Source organism: Amblyomma americanum, chromosome 1, assembly GCF_052857255.1.
Source record: "Amblyomma americanum isolate KBUSLIRL-KWMA chromosome 1, ASM5285725v1, whole genome shotgun sequence".
NCBI classification, from domain to species: Eukaryota; Metazoa; Arthropoda; class Arachnida; order Ixodida; family Ixodidae; genus Amblyomma; species Amblyomma americanum.
The window spans coordinates 154,126,059-154,136,625 of NC_135497.1; the positions used below are offsets into that span (position 1 = coordinate 154,126,059).

General features: G+C 43.0%; 1 protein-coding gene across 1 annotated transcript; it reads right to left on the reverse strand.

Annotated features, from left to right (window-relative positions):
- Positions 1–1,194: 1,194 nt before the first annotated feature.
- On the reverse strand, positions 1,195–10,281 carry beg (malonyl-CoA-acyl carrier protein transacylase beg). Its single transcript, XM_077647399.1, has 6 exons — positions 9,755–10,281; positions 8,442–8,654; positions 7,926–8,013; positions 7,351–7,568; positions 6,540–6,770; positions 1,195–1,889 (listed from the first exon to the last, which is right to left on the reverse strand). Exons 1-6 carry the CDS (start codon positions 10,109–10,111, stop codon positions 1,725–1,727), a joined length of 1,272 nt encoding a protein of 423 aa, XP_077503525.1. The 5' UTR covers positions 10,112–10,281; the 3' UTR covers positions 1,195–1,724.
- Between the last annotated feature and the right edge of the window lie 286 nt (positions 10,282–10,567).

The window sequence follows — 10,567 nt, forward strand, 5'->3', positions numbered from 1 at the left end:
AGCCAATAGCTATGTTATTAGTGGGTAACTTGAGACCACACCCGTGGAAGTGAAAAACAGGCTTATGTGCTTTAATCTGTCAATCGGGTGATCACTGGCAGACATTGCACTTAATTATGCATGCTCATTGGGTCACGTGCATCCTGGTGATATTCTTCCCAGATAGTACATTATGCACACAAGCAAGTGAGGCATACTCAAATTGCACCGAGGCTGCAAGGCACACAATAAACTACAGATTTTGACCACCTTGGGTTCTCTACGATGCAGCAAAATCTCAAAACATGCATTTTTGTACAGAGGAATCTATTTACCACAAACTATAGGATGCACACAAATTTGTTTGATACAACCAAACTTTTGTTAATAGCTCATTGTACATGAGGTTGTTGTCACCTTGCCAACGAACCAAAGAATGCTGCATAGCAGAGGAATATCAGGTCTCAATACACGAAGGAAAGAAGACACAAACACATAGATTTGCATTAAGGTGCAAGTCCAAAACGCAGATGAGCTCAAAGATGGAATCACAAGTTATCTAAATCAGACAAAATTACTTTCAATTAGCAAAAAAAAAGATACTACTGCACAGAATGTCTGGCATTCAACAAAAAACTATCACTCAGCATGGCCTTGAAAGTAATACAGGGCCAGGCACATTGTTGACAGGGGCTCTATCCTGGCTCAAGCTCTGCTATCATTTACTCATGTATTGAGAGGCTGCAAGATGCACTGAGAAATGCGAAAAGTTATGTTTTGGAGGTGACAACTCATATCAAAGTTAGCCCCAATGTCCAGTTCAGACCAAGCAATGCATTGCTAACTCAAGCAAACCAATTTCAATTTAAGGCATTATTTGCTGTAGCCAGGTCTGCTGTATGTGGGTTGTACTTGTCTTGCAGTTGTCAGAATGTGACAGCCGCAACCAAGCATCAAGCCACACCAACACCGATCACTTCTGCACAAAATGCATGCAAGTCGCACAGAAAATGTACACTGTGGAAGATGGGGCCAGAGCAGTCATGGATCCCTCTAACCTGCTCAAGGGTAACGTAGAGAGAGAAAGGTGAGAAGGGACATAAACCTTACGTCTTATCCCTCTTCTGTTAAAGAACCCTTTAACATGAATATGCATTCCAGCTTTTTCTCACATGCAAAACTGCGATTTTTTTAGCAAGACACGTGGAAACAGTGTAAGCACAAATACTTCTTTTTATTGTGCATTAACGACTGCATGACTATAGACAGAGCTAATTTATCAGAACAATCAACAGACCTTGCAGACATTGGACAGAGTGGTAACAGCATTACCTTTCAGAGCAAGATGTACCCATCTTGACTTCTTGCTAGCTTACAACCAGAAATAGGGTCCAGTGTCTGGTGATTTTTTTAAGCACGGTAGAAATAAACCAGATCTGCCCTTGCATATGCAAACTCCCAGACAGGGAGAGAGGTCCTGTGGAGACATGAGGCCATTTCCACACCACAATTTAATACAAAGGGTACCAACCAGCTATTTCTGCGACAGTTTAGCCAGCCAACACATAAAGGTAGGCAAAGTTCTAAACAGCATTCAAATGTCTAAAATAATGCTAGCGTACAACAGTTCACAGCGCAGGACATCATAAAAAATGCTGTTTTGTCCTTGCACGTATACAGTACAGAAAAGTACTGACAGATAAATGGTGTGGCATGAGGAACACACAAAAAAAAAATTACGCTACTTAAGCACTGATGCTTTCAGAAACATTCCACGCCTTTCCATTGACATTCTTGAGCACAGCCCTCAGTGTGACGCCAGGACCACACTCAAAAGTCCGAGGAAACTCTTCACCAACATCTCGGTTGTAAACCACTTGCATTAGTTGCTCCCACTTGACCGGCATCACCTGTAATCAAGACCCAAACAAAGGACTTAACCTGAAGTGAACTTATCTGTCAGGAAAAACATAGCACATACTTTTGTAACAGTAGCTTGGTTTGGGCTAGTTGGTAACAGTTCTTAGAAAACATAGCGCAAAAAGGACACGGACGACACAGAAGTGGACAGGACAGGCGCTAACTTGCAACTTTATATTTCGAAAAGCCACCACGTCTAATATATAGGAGCCGATCACCACCATCAAGCGATGAGCATGCGCAAAGAAGAGCACAATCAGGATTGCAGCGTGTGAAAAATAAGCAAAAATTACGATAAAATAACAAAATGAAAACACGGTGCCGGGGGAACACTGAAAGAAAAGAGACATCGTGTACCGAAACTTACTGCAAAAAGCGCTTTACAAGCTTGTCAATGTTAAGAACCAAACAGATAACGCGGCAAAAAGGGAGAGAAACAGATCGACTAAAAGATGAGGGGAGTGTACAAGGCTCCACACTGAGACAAGCACGTGGTGAAGAAAGACAGAATGACAATGGGGAAGCAACATTGATGGGTCATGGCAATGGAAGTAAAATATAGCAGAAATTTAGGCCAAAAACAGATAAGGGTTGTGATACTATACATAATCAAATGAAAAAATATTGAAAAAGTTTGAAATTAGGAAACAATGAAAATATATGTATATGAAAAATACAGAAAGACCTAAACAGAAAAAGGATAAAACTAGAAGTACAAAAACACGAGTGTAGAGGGCTCCACGCTAAAACAACGAGGGGGGGGGGGGGGGGGGGGGGGGGCAAATATGAGAAAGGAAATAACAACTGAAGTAAAAGTCAATAATATGCCAAGGAATAGTAGCAGCAGGAAAAACCCAAAGGAAAAGCGGAACCGTTCCAGTTCACAACACCATAAATATTTTTTACACATGGTTCACACCTACAGATAGCCATCAAGGAATTCAACTTCACTGTCCAGTAATTGAATAGAAGGTGCGCTGACGCACTTTTTCCCAGCTTTTCTTATAAAATACGCCTCCATGACTTCACGCTCCGTTTTTCCTTTAGCTGATGTTAAGAATTCTGTTTTATCTATTTTTGGATAGCATCCACTCTTTTGCTCTGTGTCACATGCTTTGCAATGGTCGCCCAGGTTACTTCCTGTTTTGTTGCGTACGCATAATCTATGTTCTCTGGCCCTGTCATTGAAGCATCTTCCTGTCTGCCCAATGTAATGACGCCCGCAACTGGTAGGAATTCTGTACACAACGTTCGCTTTACATTCCGTAAACTTTGTTTGATGTTTCGTCGTGCAGTCATCTCGTTTTTCCATTTTCTTGGTGCAGACCTTGGAAAGCTTACATGGGGCAGAGAAAACTACTTGTACATTATAACGCGCTGCCAGCTTCTTGAAATTATGTGAAAACCTATGATAATATGGTATTACCTGGACAGGAGTCTTGCCTTTTATCTCTTCACTCCCCTGCTCACTATAAGAAACTTTGGGGGCTTTCAGCTTTTGCAGAAGGCTTTCACACACTGCCAGTAGAAGGACTACGGGGAATCCAGCCTCCTGCAGGCGCCTGAATTGCTCATGGATGCTGGCGGCCATACGGTGTCCGAGAACGGCACCTGGCAAAAGCTTGTTAGCTCCTACCTTCAACGGCACCTTAACACCTTGAAGACTGAGGATCCGTTCCTCATCCGAAGCTCTAAAGAATTGGTCGTCAACCTCGAGCAGGGTCCTTTTTGCGACGTGAATGGTTTTTCAATAGACATAGAAGACCTTTATTATTCAGTACCTCATGGAGAGTTGCTCTCAGTGCTCCGAGAAACAATATGTGAAAGCGGGGAAATAGCCTTCCAGAACGGCGCGGGAATCAGCAGCGATTCTTTCCTGTCTTTGCTGGAATTCTACCTTGCGTCCACAGCTATCTTTTCAGAAGGACATTTCTATATTCAAAAAAGAGGCATTTGTATAGGTTCCTCTGTTGCGCCTGTGTTATGTGACCTATTTTTATCCGCGATTGACAAACGCATTCAAGCTAATCTTTCTGACCTTCCTGTTTTAAAAGTGTTCAGATACGTTGATGATTTCCTTATTATTTTTAGAAAATGTAATGGAAGAAAATGCAATCTTGACAAGGAAGTGTTGAGAATTTTTTCGGAGCACGGTGCCGGGTTAAATTTTACGTGGGAATCACCTACAGATGGCCGCATTCAGTTCTTAGATATTGAATTAGATTTCACCAACCGTAATATCTGCTGGATGTACCATCCACGAACCAAAAAACGTCTGTTACGCTTTGACAGCAAGCACTCTAAAGTTGTTAAGCGGGGTATCGTGTCTTCATGTCTCCACGGAGCAGCTACAAAATCCTGCACGCACCGTATGGCCGCCAGCATCCATGAGCAATTCAGGCGCCTGCAGGAGGCTGGATTCCCCGTAGTCCTTCTACTGGCAGTGTGTGAAAGCCTTCTGCAAAAGCTGAAAGCCCCCAAAGTTTCTTATAGTGAGCAGGGGAGTGAAGAGATAAAAGGCAAGACTCCTGTCCAGGTAATACCATATTATCATAGGTTTTCACATAATTTCAAGAAGCTGGCAGCGCGTTATAATGTACAAGTAGTTTTCTCTGCCCCATGTAAGCTTTCCAAGGTCTGCACCAAGAAAATGGAAAAACGAGATGACTGCACGACGAAACATCAAACAAAGTTTACGGAATGTAAAGCGAACGTTGTGTACAGAATTCCTACCAGTTGCGGGCGTCATTACATTGGGCAGACAGGAAGATGCTTCAATGACAGGGCCAGAGAACATAGATTATGCGTACGCAACAAAACAGGAAGTAACCTGGCCGACCATTGCAAAGCATGTGACACAGAGCAAAAGAGTGGATGCTATCCAAAAATAGATAAAACAGAATTCTTAACATCAGCTAAAGGAAAAACGGAGCGTGAAGTCATGGAGGCGTATTTTATAAGAAAAGCTGGGAAAAAGTGCGTCAGCGCACCTTCTATTCAATTACTGGACAGTGAAGTTGAATTCCTTGATGGCTATCTGTAGGTGTGAACCATGTGTAAAAAATATTTATGGTGTTGTGAACTGGAACGGTTCCGCTTTTCCTTTGGGTTTTTCCTGCTGCTACTATTCCTTGGCATATTATTGACTTTTACTTCAGTTGTTATTTCCTTTCTCATATTTGCCCCCCCCCCCCCCTCGTTGTTTTAGCGTGGAGCCCTCTACACTCGTGTTTTTGTACTTCTAGTTTTATCCTTTTTCTGTTTAGGTCTTTCTGTATTTTTCATATACATATATTTTCATTGTTTCCTAATTTCAAACTTTTTCAATATTTTTTCATTTGATTATGTATAGTATCACAACCCTTATCTGTTTTTGGCCTAAATTTCTGCTATATTTTACTTCCATTGCCATGACCCATCAATGTTGCTTCCCCATTGTCATTCTGTCTTTCTTCACCACGTGCTTGTCTCAGTGTGGAGCCTTGTACACTCCCCTCATCATTTAGTCGATCTGTTTCTCTCCCTTTTTGCCGCGTTATCTGTTTGGTTCTTAACATTGACAAGCTTGTAAAGCGCTTTTTGCAGTAAGTTTCGGTACACGATGTCTCTTTTCTTTCAGTGTTCCCCCGGCACCGTGTTTTCATTTTGTTATTTTATCGTAATTTTTTGCTTATTTTTCACACGCTGCAATCCTGATTGTGCTCTTCTTTGCGCATGCTCATCGCTTGATGGTGGTGATCGGCTCCTATATATTAGACGTGGTGGCTTTTCGAAATATAAAGTTGCAAGTTAGCGCCTGTCCTGTCCACTTCTGTGTCGTCCGTGTCCTTTTTGCGCTATGTTTTCTAAGAACACATACTTTTATTGGGAATAATGCAGCCATGTTACAAAAGATAGTAAACTTCAGCAAGTCGTACTAATGAAATTATTTAAATAATGATTTTCTTACACTGGGCTGCTGGGTGCTATAAGTGCGAATAATAATGTGCATGCAAAATCCAAGAACTACACTTTTTTCTCAATTAGACACAGCTACCTACATGTCACAACTAAGAAACTGGGCAGTGTGTATTAAAAAATCCCCCAAAAGTGAAAGTTTTATTATTTTACACCACTAGCAAGTTGCAAGCAAAACTGTTTCGTTACTATGCCTCAAAAGAACAGATAAAAATGAAATGCAGAATAAAAATAGGATCAAAGTCAACTTTTCCAGCATTTTACTTTTAATTTTTACTTATGAAAGAACACCGCAGTAATAGTACTATAACATACAAACTTAAGGCCCTGAATTTAGGAAAACAATGGTGACACCTTTTTTTCACCTTTACCACTCACAAGCTTAAAATATGTTGAAGTTTTAACAGTCGCGCAAGAGAGCAAGGGATGTGCAGGATGTGTATGATGTCTTTGAACATATAATATGCACCAGAATCACCTCATGCTGAAGTAAATGCTTCCAAATAAGTATACTAACACCTACTTAGGAAAGTAACGAATATTGCCCTTCGAAAATTGACAAATACATGACTATGCCAGCTGCCTCTGCCTCTTTGCTGTACAAGAAGCGACCTCAACATGCACTATCGCACTGTGGCCAGAACAGTCTACTGAAGCCCCCCTCCCCTGGATAAACCACTAACCAGCTGTTCTTCCAGTTTGCGGCGTATTTCGTCCGGGTTGCGGTAGGCTATGCCATCCAGATTGGAATGAGTCATGATGCGGGGTGCTTTGATGTGCACTGCCTGCAGTGCCTTGGCTAGTGGCGCACGTGCAGGACGCATCAAAGCAGTGTGGAATGCCCCACTCACAGGGAGTCGCTTCATCTTCTTTACACCGAGGTCACGAGCATTTAGCTCAATAAACCTCAGTGCCTGCAAACCAAACAGTGCATGAGTTTACAGAAAGTAATTTCGTGGTCACCTGCAATCTAACTGCAGGCTTATCAATTTAGCTCAGTTGACTAAAAAAAAAAAAGATCCTTGGAATCATGAGCACTGCGTCAAGCAAGCTCACAGTGAAGATAGCAGGCATAGTGGGGATGCATGGTCGCCATGTGCACAACTATTCATTCTAATTAATGGACTGCCTACCACAGTGGCTATTTATTTGGCTGCCGAGATCAAGGTCGCAGAAATTAATTCCTGTTGAGGAGATTACATTTCAACGGAGGCGAAATGCAAAAACCATTGTGTTGTGCGATTTCAGCACAGCATTGCTGAAATTATTCTGGAGTCCTTCAATAAGGTGCCTCTCACAGCTCACAAGAAGCTAGCGACAGTAAACCACCCCACGTTACATTTAACCAACTCCACTAGGAGAAATTCATCTCTTCCCAATAAAATAACTGAACTCAGCAGATGTGCACAAGCTGGGAGCATTAGTGAGACACAAGTCCACCAACATTTCACTTCAAACCTGTAGCTTTATGAATGAAAAATGCTTACCACTTACCTCTTCATTACCTCCAATGACTTTGCAATGAGGAAACAAGTAGTTTGCCACACTGCATACTGGGTCTTCAATATCTTTGCGAGCACACCACTCCTTGGCAAGCTTACAAATGAAGTTTGCGTTCGCCGTCGTCATCAGGAATAGAGTCATCAGGCCACTTGGCACCAGTTCAGAGGCTGCTTGCATTGCTTCTCCTCGAATTTTCACCAGCCGCACCGCTAAAGGACAAATATGATGTGCCAAAATAATGCTTCACATCTTAACAGTTAAGAGCACTAATGTTGCAGCTACACTTGACTTCAATCATTGGAGTACAGAAATGAAGGCCACAATTTCAGTCTAGCAATACTAGTATTAAAGGCAAGCTAGGCCATCTTTTGTAGCTCTAGTTTAAAATAAATTTACTTGCAGAGAGGTCTGTGGCTGCTACAAAAAGAAACAAGCCCATTAAACCCCTATCTGCATGTTAACCATGACACAAATTCTCGTTCTTGGAACTGCTAATTCTAGTTCTCTAAATAGAATTACAAGCATGATGCAAAACTTGTCTTTATGCCTAAGTCAAAAGGTCGTACCATCTTCAAAGGAAATCGCCTGACTGAATACAAGGGCTGCATACTCTCCAACGCTGAAACCAGCTGCTGCCACACAGTTTTCAATGGCCTGCACAAAAGAAAACAAAAATCACCATTTTGGGGGCCAAAGATAAGCAAGCAGCAGTGCTAAGCTATACACATGCAAATAGGGGCAGATTTAAAGAAGGGGGAGGGGCAATAGCCTTCTGTGCGTGCAAAATTTTCTGTTGCATGACCACACCAACCTCCCTTTTTTCTGCAAATAATGCTAAATAAATACATGGTGCATATGGGACTACCCTTTGCTTCAAGAGCTGGTTATAAATCGATCCCTGTGTGGAAATATGAAAAACAGTTTTTCCTAAATTATTCTCATTCCACATTCAGGTGGCATAACGATGCTCGGAAGCAAGTCAGCTAAAAACAGGGAAGAGCATAAAGAGTTGTACTCTCAGTTCAGAGTCTTAGGCAATAGCATGCTCATGGATGCGGGGACAGAAGGCTCATTCAGCGCACCCATGGCTGGGTGGCTCGCAGACGCTCCACTGCTGCCAGAGAAGTGACCAGCACAGCAGCCTGGCAGTGCACAGTCTTGTCAAGCTGCTCCTTGGGACCCTCAAGGCAGAGGAGCTGCAGGTCATAGTTGAGGATGTCACTAGCACGCTCATACATGGCAGCCACGTTTGGGTACTGGAGCAGGTGGCGACCCATGCCCACGAACTGGGAGCCCTGCAAAGCAAGCAAGCCAATGTGAAGCCCAGGAACATCGCACAACCCCTGTAAGCTAAAAGCCAAATAAAATGTGCCTGAAAAGAGAACAGCATCACTCTAATGAATTCTGGGTAGAATTGTAACTTCCGCTCAGTCAGTGCACAATAACACATTTTTACAGTTTCAGTAATCTGAGGTGCTAAATTGCAGTGACGCATAATATTAAAGAACCGTAAACTTTGGCTTCTGGATGAATGAGAAATGAATTAAGTACCCTAGTAAAGTGATTTACTTTGGTGTAATGCTCTGTGCACTATGACGTGCACCAGCAACGGATTATAATATGAGCACGACACAACTTACCGCTATTCACAGGCGCACTATCTTCAGTTCTGCGCATGCGTGAGAATATTAGAATATTTGTGAGAACAGGTAAGAGGGCAATTAAAATCCACTGTTTCAGTCGCTGCTGTGGACTAGCGTTCTGTTTTTGGATGCGCAAGGCAGCGGTCCAAATCAACTTAACGGTTCGTGTCCGCTTTTCACTGATGCGCTCTGTCTCTTCTTTCGACGAAGCATTCACAGCATGCAAATTCATTTACCACTGGAGACGTGTTCACTTTTAGGTTGCATTCTGAGATGCTTCTGAGCCAACTCATTCTTTGAACCATTGTCTAGAAATCATTTTTTTCAATCTCCTTATTTTATCCTACCCATAACCTGTAATCACCTGCACGCAAATCAGTTACCACTCCCCTCATGACGTGATTTACCCCTTAGGTTCCATTATGAGATGTTTTGGAGAGAAATTAGCCGTTTAAAAAGATAAATACCTGCTTGACTAGGCTCTTTCCAGATGGCGCTACATCGTAGTGCATAACGCAACCTTTCGTGTGAGTGCACTCCGTGGTGCTTGGAGCACCTTTACTTTGTCACACAAAAGACCTACCACCTGACAACGCACCTGACTGCTAAAGCTGTTCTTACGTCAAGCGGACGGCGAAAACGCATCGGCGTCACAAACGCCATGTGATGAAACAAAAGCTGGCTTTAAAACTAAGCAACCCGCTTGCGTTTTTGCACTCTACCAGCACAGTACTGGAATAGACGAGACCTACCTGGCCTGGAAACAAAATGACACTGGTATTCTTTGGGTCGATGCGGACAGTCTCCTCGTATTTCTCTTCATCAGGGACCTTGAAGCTCACAGGGTAGGCGGGTGACGACCACACATCTGTGTTCTGTTGCCGTTCAGCGTCGAACGTAGCCGACTCGCGGAACAACCGGGCTACATTATCTTTTTTATAGTCCGCATTCTTTGAAGCCTTCGAAAGTGTTTCCTCGTTGTCATTGGCGAAGTTGTCTTGACTGTGCCGCAGAACGGTGGAGGCGATGGCGCGACGCAAAACCGTTGACTTCGACTTCGAAACAAGACATCGTGAGCAACGTTCCACTAAGGACACGACGGGCAGCATCTTCTGCAACTTCCAGCAGTGTGAAGAATACTCAGAGGGAGGCGGAAGATCAGTGGTAACTAAATGAGCATTGTTTCAAGCCTTTGCAACGCGAACAGCGAGGAGCCTTTGCTGCTTAAATTCGCTAATAACACGTGCAGACGACGCAAAAGAAAAAAATGCTGTTGTATGCGTGATGTCGATGACAAACGGTGTGCCGGCATATGTAGAGGGTCGTTCCATCCCAAGCATCCCAGCATGTTTGTTGTTGATGTTGTTGTTGTTACCCTCATACAGTGGCACATGCCCCATGTTTCCCGCGAGAAACCGTGCCGTTAGATTCATCTTTTCGGATTATTCTTGTCATTCTAGCGTCACCTCACTAAAGGCTCACGCCGAACTTGATACGCTATCACATCGTCGCAAACTAGCACGCATGGCTCTTTCCATAAACTTTTCCATCATGTTCTGCTGCAT

Bases quoted from the DNA above. Each gene is read 5' to 3' on its own strand.
- beg (XM_077647399.1), bottom strand. From the start codon at position 10,111: ATGCTGCCCGTCGTGTCCTTAGTGGAACGTTGCTCACGATGTCTTGTT. The intron at 8,655-9,754 runs GTAGGTCTCGTC...CTTGCTTTGCAG, and splicing joins TCATTTTGTTTCCAGGCCAG to GGCTCCCAGTTCGTGGGCAT. The intron at 1,890-6,539 runs GTTAGTGGTTTA...TCTTGATTACAG, and splicing joins GCAAACTGGAAGAACAGCTG to GTGATGCCGGTCAAGTGGGA.